The 18,163-nt window shown below is 56.3% G+C and overlaps 1 protein-coding gene across 1 annotated transcript in view; it reads right to left on the bottom strand.

Annotated features, from left to right (window-relative positions):
* Positions 1-2,788: 2,788 nt before the first annotated feature.
* Positions 2,789-18,163, bottom strand: part of Pepd (peptidase D) — a 90,124-nt gene continuing 74,749 nt past the window's right edge. Inside the window, exons 12-15 of the mRNA XM_042667833.1 lie at positions 15,343-15,491; positions 6,173-6,357; positions 3,507-3,698; positions 2,789-3,313 (exon numbers count right to left, since the gene is read on the bottom strand). Coding sequence (XP_042523767.1) covers positions 3,176-3,313; positions 3,507-3,698; positions 6,173-6,357; positions 15,343-15,491 — 664 coding nt within the window. The 3' untranslated portion in view covers positions 2,789-3,175. The remainder of the gene's footprint in view (positions 3,314-3,506; positions 3,699-6,172; positions 6,358-15,342; positions 15,492-18,163) is intronic.

An 18,163-nucleotide genomic window follows, 5' to 3' on the forward strand; every position in this document is an offset into this window, starting at 1 on the left:
TTAAGTTTGAAGTAGACAAAAGGCCTTTCCCCTACCAATACTATTTCATAAAGGTGAATTCACTGATACGATGGATCTGAGAAGTGTTTCAGAGGAAAAGGCCATTTCCATACTTTCCTTCTATGATGCTTTGTGTTTGGGGAAACAAATTATTGCGCTTTCATGAAAAAGTTGTAGGACAGTTATTTTCCCCTCAGTATATCCCATTTCATTTTAGATTTTTTTTTTTTTGTCAGTCTGGGCTTGGGCGCTGTCCCTACGCTCTTTAGCTCAAGGCAAGCACTCTACTGCTTGAGCTACAGCACTACTTCCAGTTTTCTAGTGGTTTACTGGAGATGAGTGTCACGGACTTTCCTGCCAGGGCTGGCTTTGAACTGTGATTCCTCAGATCTCAGCCTCCTGAGTAGCTAGGATTACAGGTGTGAGCCACCAGTGCCCAGTTCTAGAATTTTTTTTTTTTTTTTTTTTTGGTGTTACTGGCATTTGACTCAGTGCACTGCACTTGCTAGATAGGTACTCTACCACTTGGAGCCATACCTCACAGTCCTTTTTCTGCTTTTAGTTAATTTTTCAATTAGGTTCTGGTGAGGGTTTTTGTCTGGCCAGCTTTGGTGCCAAGATTACCTATGGCCTCCCGCGTAGCTAGGATGACAGGCACCCGCCAGTGTTCCAGCCTTGTTGATCAAAATGGCATCTTGAGCCGGGTGCTGGTGGCTCATGCCTGTCATCCTAGCTACTCAGGAGGCTGAGATCTGAGGATCGAGGTTCAAAGCCAGCCTGCGCAGGAAAGACTGTGAGACTCCTATCTCCAATAAACCACCAGAAAACTGGAAGTGGCACTGTAGCTCAAGTGGTAGAGTGCTCACCTTGAGCTGAAGAGCTGAGGGATAGTGCTCAGGCAGAGTTCAAGCCCCATGACCGACCAAAAAAAAAAAAAAGGCATCTTGAGAGTTTTTTGCCCTGGCTGGCCTCAAATCCTGATCTACTTCCAGTCTCTATCTCCTGAGTAGCTGAAACTACAGGAGTGAGCCACCTCACCCAATGGGAATTTTTATAGATTGTGAAGGTCTCAGATCTTCTCATAACAACACCTTCAGATGAACCCTTTCACTGCCGGTAGGTACCTGTAGAGTTCATACGCATTTAACAGGCACTTGAAGGAGAACACAGACTGAGTCCTCTTCCATTGCAGCTCAGACTGCAAGTCCTTTCTAACTGCGTTTCTGGAGCAGGAGAAAGTATGCGGAGCCATCCTCTCCTGGGTCTTCCCAGACAGCAGGATGGTCTCTAGAACAGGTTGTAGCTCCCTAGCGTGCCAATTGCCAGACCCAATCTTGTCATGTGGCTCCTCCTGCCAACTACCCGTACTATTTCTCCTACTGTTTCTTTGGAGTCCTTGGTTTCAAATGTACCATGTTTTACTCCTCACTTCAATCCCTTCCTGACTGCGTCCCGCCTCCCCCCCTCCTGCAGCTGTATGTACAAGGCCAGTCCTGTTTCTACCCTTCCAACAGTGCACCTCTGCATGGTGTTTCTGATGAAGCCCCTTAGGAGGGGTGAACTCAATGAAGAGATGGTGATTGTGTTGTTCTGGTACACTGTTCTGGTATGAAATAGATGTTGAGTTAGTCATGGCCCTTCCAGAAGGGGATCTGGCACCATGTAGCTTCTAGAAGGACTCTAATGAACTTTTTTTTTTTTTTTTTTTTTTGGTCGGTTGTGGGGCTTCAACTTTGGGCCTGGGCACTGTCCATGAGCTCTGCAGCTCAAGGCCAGTGCTCTACCACTTGAACCATAGCACCACTTTTGGTTTTCTGGTGGTTAATTGGAGGTAAAAATCTGCAAGGGGAATTTCCTGTCCACTGGCTCTAAACTGGGATCCTCAGATCTCAGCTTCCTGAGTAGCTAGGATTACAAGTGTGAGCCACCGACACCCGGCTCCTAATGCACTTTTGAAGCTGTCTAAACTTCAGCTGAGGTTGGCGACCTTTCAGTGCAGCTTCCTCAGAAACTCGGGTCGTAACTCCTAAGGAAGACTAGCTTGGGCTGATTTTCTGCCCCATCATGGCTTCATTCCTGACATCCTTTCCTCCCATTCATCCTTCACCTTGGCTCAGAATTCCCGAAGCCAGTTTGGGGGATGGGCAGTTCGGTGGGGTCAGTGAGACAAATGGACACCTGAGGCTGGGACCAGGCACTAAGACCAGGCACTCCCTAAGTTGTGAGTGCAGTTCCATCAGTGGGCTTCCACTCTTGGCCATGTGGCTGCTTTAGGTAAGCATTGTCTGGCTGCTGGTTTGCTAGGGGTCCAGGGGCCTTTCCCTCATGCTCCAGTGCTTCTGGTGCCTGCTTGGGGAGCCTGGCAGAGCTGGCACTGCAGCCCAGCAGAGTCCCTGGAGCTCAAAGCAGGCTTGGGGGAGGCTCCCCTGTTCAGCCTGCCAGTCTGAGGCAGAATCAGAGGCGCACAGCCTGTACTTCCCCAGCGCCATTTTCTTTTCTTTTCTTTTTTTTTTTTTGTCGGTCATGGGGCTTGAACTCTGGGCCAGGGCACTGTCCCTGAGCTCTTCAGCTCTAGTCTAGCACTCTACGACTTGAGCCACAAATGCCACTTGTCTCACAGACTTTCCTGCATGGGCTGGCTTTGAACCATGATCCTCAGATCTCAGCCTCCTGAGTAACTAGGATTACAGGTGTGAGCCACTGGCGCCCAGACCAGTGCTATTTTCTTACCTCAGGGTTCTGGGTTCCACATGCTCATTTGCAAAAAGGATGAAGCAAAAGTCAGGCATGGAGGGCTGTTTTTATGTTTGAAAAACTTTATTGCAAATTCCTTTCTGCACATTGATTTTTGAGAGAAAACGCTAGAAATGTATCTTCCCGGAGAACAGAAATAAAAGTGGCAGCAAGCTGAAGTTTAATTGCTACTAAACAACAGGACTCATTTCCATTGGTTATTTAAATTGTTGTCGTTTAGACAGAGCACACAGAGATGAAGGGTAGGTTTTTGCAGAACGAGTGGCAGGATTTGGCAGGATCACGTGACAATGCCAAGATGTGACTTCTGAGCACGTCTCCCCCTGTGCAGGGCTAACCCCTAATGCTGCCTGGAGGGAGGGAGGCAGGGAGGCCACAAGGCCAGGCTTGGCTTCAGTCTCCCTGGGCCCCTAGGCTGCCTCTACTTGGAGCTGGAGAAGGGCGCCAAGGCTTTGTCAGCGCCCGCCATGCACGCTTCGATTTCCTCCACGGTGCGGGGCACGCAGGTGAGCAGCTCCATGCCAGTGTCAGTCACAGCAACGTCCTCCTCAATGCGGACCTGGGTCAGAGCGACAGGCACTCGTGACGGACGGTGCCCTCCCCCCAGCCCAGGACCTTGTGAGGTGGGCAGGGAATCTGCAGGACCTATGTCCTGCCCCACTGTGGCACACATCTGCGGGAAATCATCCCTCCGCTGCTAGGCAGGTTGAGGGCACTGTGGGTGCAAGAATGTGGGACTCACGGGCACTCACCCCTCCAAAACGGCGGAAGCGCTGCAGGACCTCCTGGTTGAAGAAGCAGGCTTGGGCTGGGTCTGCCAGGGCCTGGTCCAGAAGGTGGTCGATGAAGTAGATGCCCGGCTCCACGGTGAGCACCATGCCCGGCTGCAGGTGCCGTGCAGTGCGCAGGCTCCGCAGGCCTGGCTCATCGATGCGCTCCACACCCTGCGGGTTTGAACTCAGCTTCACACTTGCTAGACAGCTGTCCTATTACTTAAGCCACACGTGCAGCCCATTTGTTCTTGAGTTCAAATATACTCCTAATGTTTTTGCCTGGAACTAGCCTTGGACTGCTATCTTCCTACCTATACCTCCTGTGTACATGGAATTATACGCACATCTGGCTTATTGGTCAAGATGGGAGGGGGGAGTTTCACTAACTTTTAGCCCAGGGTGGCCTTGAACTGTGATCCTCTTGTTCTCTGCCTCTCAAGTTGTTGGGAATATAGGTGTACGCCTCTTTACCTGTCCACAGGTCCTTCTGATAAGGCCCATCTGCTTGCACCTATCTCTGAATTGTGAGTTGCTGGTTACTTCTGGGCTGCCTTCAAGAGCCCCCTAAGGTCCCATGCACAAGGACAAGCTGCCCAGGTGGGCCCACGGGCTAGCAAGGCATCCAGCTGCCCCCGCTGAGGCCCCCTCTCCAGGCCAGAGGAATAGCAGCAGCCAAATGAGGCAAGCCAAAAAAGCTCTTAAGAAGGCTGCGGGCCTCCCGAGCGCATCTTCCCTTTCAGCAGTGGAAACTGGGCGCAGAAGTGCCAGTGCCGCTCCCGGCCCCACCCCTGGCCACCCCAAGTTTTCCACGTGAGCCTCCAGGAAGGGGAGCAGTGCTGCCACCAGGGCAAGCCTGCCAGCACCAGCAGGCGAAGGACCCGCGTGGGCACAGTCTGGCAGGGTGGCTCAGGAGACGTGCGCTGGGGCTGCCCTGTGGAGGACTCATGTCCTTGCTCCCTCGGGTCCCCGTGCGGCCCTCTGGCCTCCGGCCGGGACCTCTATGCGAGCGGGCCGCGAGCGAGCTTTCTGGGGAGGATCTGAGCTTGCTCTGCTTCACTTGCAGCTCCCCAGGAAACCAGCTGCAGGGAGATGGGGCTGTCACTTCTGACTGTTTGGGGGCCAAGAACATCAGACTTCAATTAGTGGTTCATGTAAGGTAACAGAACCAGGCTGGCTCAGCCTCTGAGGGAAGGCTGGGGCTGAGCCTCCATCAGGGCGGGGACAGCCACTCTGACCTGGTGTGAACAGACTGGGGGACAGTGAAGGGACCCTAGTGGGTCACACTGGGCAGACGCTGGGCCGCTCAGAGCGCCTCTGGGCTGCCGAGCTGGAGGCTGGGCTGCAGGGGGGCTCTGCAGGCAGGGGTACCTGTTTAGCCTGGTGACTGGCACCTAGGTGAGAGGTGCTCACGGCAAGGGCAGGATCTGTTTCCTGTCCACAGATAGCTCCTGGGGCTCTGTTCCAGAGTCTGCCTGCCCCTGCCCTCTATCCCTTTCATGTTGCACCTAAAGGTCTCATCCCCTTCCTCCACACATGGCTGTCAGCCAGGAACTTGCCAAGATGGCGTCTTTCTTCCTTTTCCACAGGGGATCAGGCTTGCTGACCCCCCCCCCCCCCCCACCCCGTGCACAGAGCTGAGCTGAGGACAGAGAAAGGCTGGGCCAAGTGAGGTGCAGGCCCAGGAATGCCAGCCTTGCTGGGGGTACCCGTCCCTGCCTCTGCCTGCACAGAGAGCTCCAGGATGCCTCAGCTTTTACTGGGCTCTGAGCGGGGGAGACCCAGATGTGTCTGTAGGCCTGAAGTAAAACAAATGACTTTTATAGGAAAAGTCATATTTTCTTCCCCCAGTGTTTATCTGTCAGAAGAATAGACTCTGAGCACAAAGAGCTGCTTACTGGAAAAGATGAAAACAGTTTGCTGCCAATTTTCTTTGGTGGAAAAAAAAAAAAAAAAAAAAGTGCTTTGGCGACTAATGAATCCCGAACGTCAGCTAACAATGTCTGGAGGCCTCTTGGCTCTCCCGCACAATGGCATGGGTGAGGGGCAGAAATTAGGAAATTAAAACTGATTTTGTTTCTTCAAATTTAACTGTTTACACTTGAGGAAAAAAAATAATTGAATAATAATGTTTCTCTTGAGCAATGCCCTAACCCCCCCCCCCAAAAAAAAATCATTCTTCATGCTTTCAAAATACCCTGAAGCCAGGAGGCCAAGCCTAGTCTTGGCTAACCGGCTGGTGGGTCCCAGGGTGTGTGCCGATTGCACAATCGGCCCCCTGCACGGTGGGCACCAGGCCAAGCAGTGAGAATGGCTCTGCACCCCCCCCCCCTCTGCCACAGGGCCTGGAGAGGTTGCAGCTACCTGCCCAGAAGGGCCTGGGGAGGGGGGTGGGTTCTAAGGGCCCCCCCCGGGTGGTTCTGAGGGCTAGTGGAAAGGGCAGAAGGGAGCTGTGGTGGGCATAGCCAGCTGCAGGTGCTGCCCAGGGCAGAGGGCACCGCAGCCAGGGGCAGGAGGAGCATGAAGGACCAGACTCGCTGAGGGACACAGTGCAGCTCTATAATGCTGGTTCCACTGTATCCCGTATCTGCCCCAAGAACCCTCCAGTGCCCCCACAAACCCCACTCTGCAGACACGCCCACACTGACCTCAGGGTAGCCTCCCACATCGTGCACATCAAGGCCCAGGAAGTGGCCGAGCCCGTGGGGCATGAACACGGCTCCCAGGTGGACCTGGACCATGGCGTCCACGCTGCCGCTCAGGATGCCGATGCGGGTCAGCTCCTCCAAGTGGATGCGGTCGGCGAGGCGGTGCATGTCAGGCCACCAGACGCCTGGGGGTCACAGCGAGCCTGCGGTGGGCTAGGGCCCCTCCCTACCCCACACAGGGCTAGGCAGAGAGGCCACGGGAGGGACACACACCATGGGGCCCAGGATGGTCCTTCTGGCCCGAATGTGGACCCTGGGACCCCTCTGTCTTCCCATTCGGTTTAAGGGGTTCAGCCCTTGCCATGGCCACCCAACTTAGTGTTTGTGGGGCCAGGGGCCTTAGGGAGACAAAAGCCTTGTCTCCCAATAGCAGAGGTGGTGGCTCAGGCCCAATGCCACCCCAGAACTGTAGCCCCACTTTGGGTTTTCTGCCTATAGGGCATGAGGGGGCCCAGCTGAGGGAGGGGCACCCCTGTATACCACAGAATGGCTTAGTCACCCTGGAAGCCCCTGTGGGGAGCAAAGGTTTCTGGGGTGAAGGTCCAGCTGGCACAGCATCACCCACAGTCGCGCAGGGGTCTGGAATCATCTCCAGGGTAGCTTGGATGGCCAGACCCAGGCTGCTAATCAGGCTCTTTGCCCCACGTTTCTGGGGTAAATGTCACCACAGACAGCCTTTCAAGCCACTTTGGGGGGCACACAGGCTCTGTGGGGGCCAGGGCTTAACGCCAGAATTAGCCTAGCTGGTTCTGGGGAAGGAAGCCTAGGGGGCTGCTAAGTAGCCCACTTGCCAGCCTGCCTAGGACTCTGAGGACCCCTTAGAGTCTGAGCACCAGACAAGGCTGGGGGGCAGTGCACCGGCCAGGGTGCAGCCGGTGGCAGTCCCCATGATACCGCCTTGCCAAGTTCAGTCTCATGGTGCAAGTGCAACCTGAGAAGCAGGCCGACCTGCACACTGCTGCGGGAGGGGAAGGCTGGGGACTCTCTGTCTCATGGTGAGAGGCTGTGCTATGCTCTAAGCTGGATCATGGGCCACATGGAGGTGCAGATGAGGGTGAGGGGCTACCGCTCCCAGGTAGTGTCTGGCCCTAGGCCCTGGGGGCCAGGGAGATGCCCGGATCTATCCATGCAGCCAGCTAGGGAGCCTAGCCTGTGCACCCCACCGCCTGCAGGATCCTAGGTCAAACAACTTTCCTAGGAGCCTGGCTACTGCACAGGCCTGAGATGAGTCCAGCTATGCCTGGCTCCTGTTTGGAGCCATTTTGGGCACACAGCTTGGCTGGCCTGTTCTGCATTCTAGAAAGCCCCACTTACTCTGGTGATGGTTGCTGTTTCCCTCCTTCCCCGGCCTCTGATGCTGCCTAGGTCAGACAGGTCACAGGGGGCTGAGGGTAGCACCCTCAAAGGGTGGCACTAGTCACTCCTGGACGATTGCTGTGCCACCAGAGCTAGGTCTGCCATACTTTCCAGGGGATTATCCTGGGGTTACAGGCCTTGTCTAGAGGGCCACCTTTCTTTTCTTTTGGTTGTAGGGTTTGAACTCTGGGCCTGGGTGCTGTCCCTGAGCTCTTTTGCTGAAGGCTACTTCTCTACTGCTTGAACCACAGCACCACTCCTGGTTTTTTTTTTTTTTTTTTGGGTCCGGTCGTGGGGCCTGAACTCTGGGCCTGGGCGCTGTCCCTCAGCTCTTCAGCTCAAGGCTAGGGCTCTACCACTTGAGCCACAGTGCCACTTCCGGCTTTTTTCTTTTTGCTTATGTGGTACTGAGGAATCGAACCCAGGGCCTCAGGCATGCAAGGCAAGCGCTCTACCACTGAGCCACCTTCCCAGACCCATCTGGTGGTTTTTTGGAAGGTAAGAGTCTCAGGACTTTCCTGCTCAGGCTGGCTTTGAACCGTGATCCTCAGATCTCAACCTCCTGAGTGGCTAGGATTACAGGCATGAGCCACTGGCACCAGATCACTTCTGGCTTTTTTGGTGTGAATTGGAGATGAGTCTCATGGATCCTGGCTCTGAACTAGGATCCTCAGGCCTCAGCCTCCTGAGTAACTAGGATTACGGGTGTGAGACACCAGCGCCTGTTCAGGCGACCTTTATATTCTTGAAGCTTCCTGTTGGACCTGTGCCTAGCCCGAGACACCTCATTCTCTGGGTCTCAGCACTTAAGTGGCTCTCTCCTTGGAGATCCAGCCACTGTCCCTTGCCGTCACATGCTTTTCCTCAACTCTCAGCCTCCTCCATAGACCTGCCCACTTATTTCTCCTATCTCCCCCACCCCAAGACAACCAGTGCCCTGCCCAAGCTCAGCCTGGTAAAGTTGAGTACCCCTCAGGTCTGCTCATTCAGGGGCTAAGGTTCTACAGACCTCCCCTCCCCACCCCCAGTTAACTCCCAACTTCCTACTTAGGCTGCGCAGGGGCCTTCTGGAGTCACTAAAGGGGAGCCCCAGGAAATGCAGCTCGTTTCACTTCCATGGCGGGGGGCTGAGGCCTTGGCTGGGCGTCAGCAGAGGGAGGAGTCAGGTATAAATCACACCACGGTGGCTCTCATGGGGGCCGTCCCTGCGCCTTGTGTGCTGCCCCAGCAGCCCCCATGGCGCCTCTGGTCCCCTCCTCTGCGGACCCTCAGGGAGGCCCATGCGGCTCTTGGCCAGGAGCAGAGTTGCTGCCTGTGTGTGGTTAGGGTTGTGGCTGCCATTAAATCTCCAGCAACTTGGCCCCAGCCTCTGGCATGGGTGGTGGTTGCGACACCCAGGGCCGGGAGGGTCACGTGAGTATGTGAAGGTCACTGACCTGGAGCTTGGGCTGCTGGTGGGCACAGGCTGGGGTCCCCCTACTTCCCAACTTGCCTCGGGCCCTCCTCCCATCCCCTCAGCTGAGGTCTTGGGTACTAGTATCCTGGCACAACCTACACTGCCCGTGTGGATGAATGCCACGCGGGGCCTTGTGCCGGGTGCCTGTGGCTCACACCTGTCATCCTTAGTTAACCCGGGAGGCTGAGATCTGAGGATCTCAGTTTGAAACCAGCCTGCGCAGAAAAGTCTGTGAGACTCCTATCTCTGCTACTCAGAAAAAGTTGGAAATGGCTCAAGTTGATAGAGGGCTAGCCTGGAGCAAAAGCAGCTCAGGGACAGTGCTCAGGCCCTGAGTTCAAGCCCCAGGACTGGCATTGAAAAAAGGAAAGAACCTGGGCCTTGGCCATGTTCTTCCTGCAGCTAGTCCAGACTTCCCGGAAGCTTCTCTCAAACCTGGGCATACTTGGGAATATGGCACAGATGGCCGAGGGCGATGCCTAGGGCCCTTGGCTGGCTGCCATCTGTGGGGAAGCAGCCTAAGTCTGTGGTGGTGACGCCTTGCTCGGGATGGGCACCTGCGGGCTCAGAGCAACACGAGCCCCAGGTGCGCCACACAGCCCGCTGGCGGCCCCCTGCTGCGGTCCTGTGCCCGCCCGGCCCCCTGGGCGGTGCTCTTGCTGTGGGCCAGCTCCAGCCTCAGCAGCATCCATCACAGCCCCGAGGCTTCCTGCCCGGAGTGTGACAGCCCCGGGGGCTCCCACGCCACAGCCAAGCCGGGAAGGCAGCAGAGGCCCCCACAGCCCGCTTCCAGACAAAGAGCTCACTTCATCTGTGGACGATAGCCCTCGGGGGACAGATGACTGAGAGCCAGGCTTGGGGGGTGGGGGTTCAGGAGGGGCTGCTCAGGGCCTGGGTTCCAGGGGCTGCAGGAAATTTCTTGGCAGGCCCAGCTGGGGTGGAGCCCAGGGGCTTCCAGCTCAACCCATCCTGCCCCCCCGGTCCTCCCTCCCCCCCCCCCGCCTGCTGCCAGGGCCCTGAGGACCCCCTCACCCTTGCAGGAGAGCAGGAAGTAGTGGCCATCAGTGCTTCGGACAGCTCATGGCAAAGAAGGTCTCCCCCGCACCCCCTGGCAGAGCGCCCTGAAGGAGTATGTGGGGGCAGGGAGGCCAGGGGGTTGGCCTCCATGCTGAATCCTCCCTGTCCTGGCTCTTGCCCCAGCGTGCACCCAACTTACATCTCTGCATGGCATGCTGCCAAACTCCCTGTGTTCCTCACTTTTTTTTTTTTTTTTTTGGTCGGTCGTGGGGCTTGAACTCTGGGCCTGGGCGCTGTCCCTCAGCTCTTCAGCTCAAGGCTAGCGCTCTACCACTTGAGCCACAGCGCCACTTCCAGTTTTCTAGTGCTTTTATTAGAGATAAGAGTCTCATGGACTTTCCTACCCGGCTGGCTTTGAACCGCGATCCTCAGATCTCAGCCTCCTGAGAAGCTAGGGTTACAGGCGTGAGCCACTGGCGCCCAGCCTCACTGACTCTTAATGGGGACAGCCAGTGGAAAATGCAGCCAGGCGCTCCTGCCTGGGTCGCCAGGAAAGGTGACCCACCCAGGTCCACAGAAGACAGGCGCTGCTGCCCAACCCCCCACAACAGGCCAATTCTGGGGTCCCCTCCTCTGACTTCACATGGGCAGGGACAGAGGGGTACTGAATGTCGCACCAAACTACATGGGTAGCCAGGTGCCGTGGGTGGCTCACGCCTGTCATCCTAGCTACTCAGGACACTGAGATCTGAGGATGGAGGTTCGAATCCAGCTTGGGCAGGAAAGTCTGAGACTCTTACTTCCATTTAACCACCAAAAGACAGAAGTAGAGCTGTGGTTCAAACAGTAGTGTTAGCCAAGGGACCTACACAAAAAAGAAGGAAGCCCTGTGTGGCACTGATCTGGGTAGCAGCAAGGATGGGGGCCGGGGCGGAGGGGATGCTCTGGGTGCCAGGCATGGGGTAGCTGGGAGGCTTGGGTGTTCACAGGTGGCATGTGGGGGACCTTGGTGTAGGCCACATGGTGGCAGGGCTTCTAGGGATGGCCGTGCAGCTGTGGCTGGCTCAGACATGGGGCTTGGCTCACTCTGCTGGATGAGGGACTTCCCAGCTCCCCTCACAATGGCTGGGGGTGGCATGGTCCCCCTGACACTAAAGCAGCATGACCTTGGATTCAACCTGGCTAGAAGCCAGTGCCCATGGGGGGGGGGGGGGGGGAGGCGGAGGGGAGGGAGCATTCCTGGGTAAGGCAGCTGCAGCCTGGCCAGCCCCCTTTCTGCTCACCAGCGCCTCATCTGGCCAGGCTCAGCACAACAGGAAGGACATTCTCCCTGTGCCTACCCAGCCTGCATTCCCCCCCCCCCCCCCCCCCCCCGCCCTATTTTGTATTCTGATCATTTTCATTTCTGCCTCTCCCCTGGGCGCTGCTCTGTGACTTCCTGCTTGCTTTTATTTACATTTCCCTGGAGGGTCACAGGAAGCAGCCTGCCAGTCTCAGCAGGGTGTTTATCTTGGCCCAGTTGCTGGGCCCACAAACGGGGGAGGAGGGTGCTTCCGAGAGGACGGGCAGGGGGTTGCTGGCCATGGCCACCTCCGTGCTATGGGGTGACAACAAGACTCCAACAGCTGGACAACAGCTGTGGGCATAGGCCTCCTGACCCCCGGCCCTGTGATCAGATGGAGTCTGGCTGTGCCCTGGGGGACCTCAAGAGGCCACGCTTTGGCAGCACAGGTGGTTCAGTGTGGGGTACAGTGGAGGGCTCTCCCCCGCCCCCCGCCCGCTACTCCTCAGAAGCAGCATCAAGGCCCAGCAACAGGCTCCCTGGGCCAGCAGAGAAGCCCACAAGTAGGGAGCACCTCAGATGATCTGCAGGGACTGGCTCATTTGAGCTCGGTTGTTGCTACAGCTAGGTCTAATGCTAGGTCCCAGGAGTTGGGATCCGGTGTCCTCCATCTTCCTTAGTGCAGAGGGGGCCAAGGGCCTGGCCACTTTCTGGAGGTTGCTGGACAGGGTCTTTGTGCCAGCCAGGAGACCACCTATATAGAGGTGCCATGGAGCTCTTGCCCAAGCCCCAGCATGTTTCTTACAGCCAGGGCCTGGCCGCTCCCAGGCTCAATGCGGCCGGTATGAGCGAGGCCAGTCTCTAAAGCCTGGCATTTTGAAACTAGCAGAGGACCAGAGGGAGACGCCAGCTTCCCAAAGCCAGCCACCAAACTTCCCTCCAAATAGCACCTGTGAGCTGGGCTCCAGTGGCTCATACCTGTCATCCTAGCTACTTAGGATGCTGACATTTGAGGATCGTGGTTCAAAGCCAGCCCAGGCAGGAAAGCCTCTGAGACTTACCTCCAATGAACTACCTACCAAAAAGCTAGAAGTGGATCTGTTACTGAAGTGATAGGACCCTAGTCTTGAGCAAAAAAGCTCAGGGACAGCATCCAGGAACCTGGGTTCAAGCCCCAGGACAGGCACAAAATAAAGGTAAGAAAAAATGCAAAGGTACCTAACACATTGCACATGGTCCCAACTCTGTCGCACTCTGCATCACGCACAGACCAGCACATGAACATCCAGGTTCTGGCTCTTTCTTCTTGTGCATGGGTTGTGACTTGGGGTTGTGTCCCCTGTGAGGGTCTGTTGTCCCCAGCGTATGTCCTGGGGACTGCTCCTATAAACACTATGCTACTCCTACTTCCCCCTCCCCACTTGGTGCTTGAACTCAGGGTCTAGGCGCCAGCCCTTAGCTTTTTCACTCAAGTCTGGTGCTTTACCACTTGAGCCACAGCTCCACTTCCAGCTTTTTTTCTTGCACAATTGGAATAACAGTCTCACAGATCTTTCTCCCCAGGTTGGCTTTAAACCTGATTCTCAGAGCTCAGCCTCCTGAGAAGCTAGGATTACAAGTGTTGAGTGTCTGCACCCAGCTGCACTGCCACTTTTAAAGAGGGTGACCCACCTGAGATGCTGCTGCCCTGTGGCTGTACCCCTCAGGAGCATGTTTAATCTCAGGATTTCCTCTTTTATCTTCCTTTCAGGGCAGGTCTGAGTTCCTGTTCTTGAACTTGCCTGTCATGCACACTCTGATTCCGGGGCTGTGGGCTGTGGCCTGGGCCTCGCATTGCCTCCTGTCCCCAGTACTCCTTCCCCCCTTCTCTCCCCCCCTCCCCCCGCCCCTGCTGTCTCCCCTGCCAGCTCTTTAGCTTCTGTGGGGGACCTGGGGATGAAACCAGGGCCACACATAAAGGCCTGCCCACACTGTGCCACCTCTGGAGACGACAGATCTGAGGTCCCCTGCAAACCAGCACTTTGGCCTGCGCTTGTGGCTGTGGGGCCACAAGGGCTGGGCGGCCAAATGCTGAGCCAGCAAGTTCTGGAGGCCAGAGGCCACATCCTGGGGCTTTACAGTCCTGGGGCTCAGGATCTTCTTTTTTAAAATCAAGGTTCCACAGAGCCACCACAGTTCCGCCGCTTAGGAACTCCATGTCCAGCCTTCAGCCCAGGGCCCCAAGGGGACCCAGAACATGAAGAGAGACTTGGACACAGCCAGCACTGTGCTGGCCTTTCAGCAAAGGGCAGATGCCAGGGACAGGGCTAGCTGAGCCCTCCTGGCATGGCCCTGGGCTTGGGGCCAGTTGGGGACCTGAGAAGACTGAAGGGCTGGAGAGGCATGCAAGCGGGCAGCGGAAGGGCTGTAGAGGCATGCAAGCGGGCAGCTGAGTTGAGCCAGGCCTAGGGCTGTCTGGATCAAGGGCCTCTACTTTGGGGCCCTATGGTTTTCTCTCTTCTGAAGCAGAGACTCCTATATGGCTTATGGAGGGTGCTTGGCCTCTCTCCAACCTGCCTTAGGGTCCAGAGGACACAGAAAGCAAAGGCGGGTGTCACCAGGTGCTCCTGGCTTTCAAACTTTTGGTAGGTTCTGGGCAGAAGAGTGCAGTGGGGATATATCTGACCCCAGCCGGATGACTCCAGGTAGAAAGGGGAGCCCTCCCCCAGCTCGGGTGAACCTTAAATCTCAGACTGTCTCTGCTCTGGCCCTGCCTGACCATCCTTTCCCACATCTGTGGATCTTTGACAGCACCCAATGGACGTGCCTCGGTGGGACTGGTAGGCATGGGGGGAGGGGGAAGTTGTCCCCACCAGAGCAGCCAAGCTGAGCATTAAGCATGGCCAGGGGGCCTAGGAGCCACGTGTCCCCAGTGGGCTTAAGGCAAAGCCATGCCCAGGCTATAAGGAAGCCAAGGTTTTCAGGATACCATGTGTTGTCATGAAGACAAGGCCTTGTCCCCCCCACCCCCACCCCCACCCCCTTCACCCCTGACCCCACATCTCAGCCTGATGCAGGCCAGAATCTAGCCCTGCTGGAGGGACACTGCTGGTGTGACCCCCATGCAGGAATGTTAAGGGCATGGCACCTCTGTGGGCTGGGGGGAGGGTGTACACCAGTGGAAGCTGGATACTAAAGGCCAGAGGACAAGAAACAAGCTGGCTCCTAGCTACCTATTGAGAGAGTTGGGTCTGGGCTGAGACTCATTTCCACCTTGGCGGCTGGGACAAATGACCACGACAGAGAACTTAAGTGCCAGGCAGCATCATTCAGCTCAGTTTCTCTAGGCTGCATACAGATGAGAAAAGAGCTATCCAGGGGAGAAGCTTCCTGCCTAGAGTCTAACCAGATGGCAGCATCCAAAGCTGGCCAGGTTTTCCCTGAGGTGGGCTCTGCTTTGGGACAGGTCTGGGGACACGCTGGTGTCCCAGTGATGGGTGTGGGTAGAGGGATGTGCTTAGAGGTGGCCAGATGTGACATGGGGGTCAAGCAATCAGGTCCCAGGCACTGCTTTTTTTGTGTGTGTGCTGGTCCCAGAGCTTGACCTCAGGACCTAGGTGCTGTCCCTGAGCTTTTTTTCTTTGCTCAAGGGTAATGCTCTATCACTTGAGCCACAGCTCCACTTCCAGCTTTTTTGGGTGCTTTTTTAAATTGGAGATAAGTCTCAAGGGCTTTCCTGCCCAAATTTGCTTTGAACTGTGACCCTCAGATCTCAGCCTCCTGAGCAGCTAGATTTACAGGCATGAGCCACTGGTGCCTGGCTCAGGGGCCGTGTCTGACTGGTGGCCAGCCCTGCAGTTGTAGGAGTGACCCAGAGGATCCGAAGCCATGAGGGATCTCATTGGGTCCATGATGGGGAAGAGATGTGAACCACAGAAGGCAGGACCACTTCGAGCAGCCACAGTGCCTTAGTGCTTCCCCTAGCCAGGTTCTGGCTAGCTCCCCTCGCCTGCTCCTCACCTGGCTTCATGGTGCTCATAACAGCCCGGCAGCTCCGCAGCACCGCGTTGTAGATGGCCTTTTGGTCCTCAGTGAACTTGCCATTGGCAGGAAAGGAACAGGTGATGTCCGAAGCGAAGCAATAATACTCTCCACCCATGTCAAACAAGCTGTGGGGGAAGAGAGAGCAAGAAGTAGGGGGTGGGGAGGGTTACTCAAGGGCACCAGCTCCCCCTTACTCCTCCCACTTCCTTCGCACCTCACACTCCAGGGCAACTTTCCTGGGCCTGGTGTATGGAGGGAGCAGAGGCCGCCCCATCTGGAGATGTGAACAGCAAGGGCAGTTCAATCCTATGGCTTCCCCCCACCCCTGGCCCCATGGGGTGTGAGGAGCAAAGGGGCCATCCTGAAAGACCTCCATCTGTCCTCAGGAGTGAGGGTGGTACGGGGCTCTTGCCAGTCCCAGGGCAGGCCAAGGGGGCTGGGGTCACCTTCCCTGGCCTGGCCTCAGTAGCTCTTCTGTCAGGCCTCATTTGGAGAATCAGGAAGGGCGGACAGGTGCTATCTGCCTATATAAGATGATGGCCCTCCAGGTCTGCCATGTACCTGGTCAGGGAGAGGCAGTGTTCACAGACAGAGGGAAGGAAGAAGGAGCTGGCAGGAGCCTGGGGAGTTTGCACAGAGCCCAGCAGACAACACGGACTGAGCTGCAATATCTGTTGCCCACACACTTGGAATGTCTGGCTGGCACCTCTGGTGCTGATCTAGCTTGGGGTCCCCCCAGAGGGGGGAACCTTGACATCTCTCCCCGAGATGGGACACCCTTGTCCTCCAGGGTCTGAGAAAGGTCACCTCAGGCCCATTGAGGCTTTGCCAGGGCCTGGCTGGATGGTGCTGCCACCTGACCCCCTTGCCCTATGCACCTGGCAGTTCAGGGGGAGCCAGGCAGACAGAAGGGAGCATGTGAGCATGCGTGGTAGGAGGGATGTGTGGGAGGGAGGAGGGAGAGGCCCAGGAGCCAGCAGAGGCAGGGCAATGGGGAAGCCAGCCACGGCTGCTGAGTCAGGATGGTAATGGAACCACCCCTCCCGACGCCCCGTGACAGGGCCCCTGGCACAGCAGAGGTTGATGGGTCCTCTGGTCAAGGGCAGATAAGAACCCCCCTTCTTTTTTTTTTTTTTTGCCAGGCATGGGTCCTGAACTCTGGGCCTGGGCGCTGTCCCTCAGCTCAAGGCTAGTGCTCTACCACTTGAGCCACAGCGCCACTTCCGGTTTTTCTGCTTATGTGGTGCTGAGGAATGGAACCCAGGGCCTCATGCGTGCAAGGCAAGCACTCTACCACTGAGCCACCTTCCCAGCCGGAAAAACCGGGAGAGAGCAAGGGAAAGGGTGATTGACACTGTCCAAAAAGAAATGTCCTCATTACCTGACATGTAACTATAACCCCTCTGTCCATCACCTTTAGAGTAACAAGAAAATATAAAAATTTCAAATGAAAGAATCCTTTTTATTCTTGGTGCCAGTGCTGGAATTTGAACTCAGGACTAGGGTTCTATCTATCTCTTAGCTTAGCTTTCTTTTTGCTCAGTGCTGGTGCTCTACCACTTGAACCACAATTCTACTTCTGGGGGTTTTTTTTTTTTTGGCTGTTTTATTGGAGGTAAGATTCTCACTGACTTTTTGGCCTGGGCTGGCTCTGCATCTCAATCCTCAGATCTCAGCCTCCTGAGTAGCTAAAGATTACCAATGCCGGACTTCAGATTAGGAATCTTGCCCTGCTCATTGTGTGGCAAATGAGATGGGGCACAGAGCGGCCTGCAGTTCCCCAAGTAGGCCAGGGTGGGGCCTGGGTGCAGCCCCCCACCCATCTCAGCAAGAATGGGGGAGGGGCCCTAAGCAGCCCACCCAGTCCTTTGATGGGATCATGGTCGAGTCATGATACTGATGGGACCAAGATGGCTGGGGGATGGTGGTCCAGCCTCTATGGGGCAGGGATGTCCCACCGACATGCTCAGGCAGACGCGAGGTGGGACCTGCCTGCTCGCACTGGCTGAGCCCTGCTCTGCTTGGAGTCCGGCTCCGGCTTGGGTTTCCCCTGGGGGTCCCTCTGCAGCCACATATCCTGGCCAAGCCGAGCCCCTGGGCACTGCTGTGGCTTCTTTTACAAGGGCCTCTCACCCAAATCCAACTGCAGGGAAAACCACAGGCATTCCAGAAGCTGCCTGTGTGCTGGCCTCTGGGGTAAGGGCTGGGACTCTGGCGGAGTGCGAGGAGGAGCAGGGCGGTGGCCACGTGGCCAGCTAGCAGCGGCAGCAGCCACACCAGAGCAGCAGGTCGGAAAGGTAGAGCGCCAGTGCTTAGGCTCCCCAGACGCTTTGCTGAACTCCAAAGTCCTCCTCGGGGCACTCGGTTATCTCCTGTCTTTTCTGATTGCACAATACCATGAGCAGTGTCAACAGTGCACAGATAACACCTCAGGTGACTCTCAGTGCCCCCACTAGCAGGACAGGGAGTCTGGGGTTGGGTCAAAGTCTTGGTGGTGGTGGGGGGGGTAGCAGGGGAGACCTTATTTGAAGCAGATCCAGGGGGACCTGGCCTCAGTTGCGTGTGACTCACCACAGCTCAGTTATACAAGGAAACAGACTCTAAAGCACACACGGCCAGGCACTTGCCTAGGGCCAGAAGCTGTCCATACATTTGCTCCCACATGCGGTATTAGCCCCTAAAAGCGGTCCAGAGGGTGGGACATAGCTAAGCCTGGAACTGAAGAGAAACTGAGGCTCTGAACATGGGTCTAGCAATGCCTACAGCTGCAGGGAAGAGAAGCCACTCAGAGCCCAGC

This window comes from Dipodomys spectabilis, unplaced genomic scaffold, assembly GCF_019054845.1.
Source record: "Dipodomys spectabilis isolate Male_0828 unplaced genomic scaffold, ASM1905484v1 ptg000422l, whole genome shotgun sequence".
In the NCBI taxonomy this organism is placed as follows: domain Eukaryota; kingdom Metazoa; phylum Chordata; class Mammalia; order Rodentia; family Heteromyidae; genus Dipodomys; species Dipodomys spectabilis.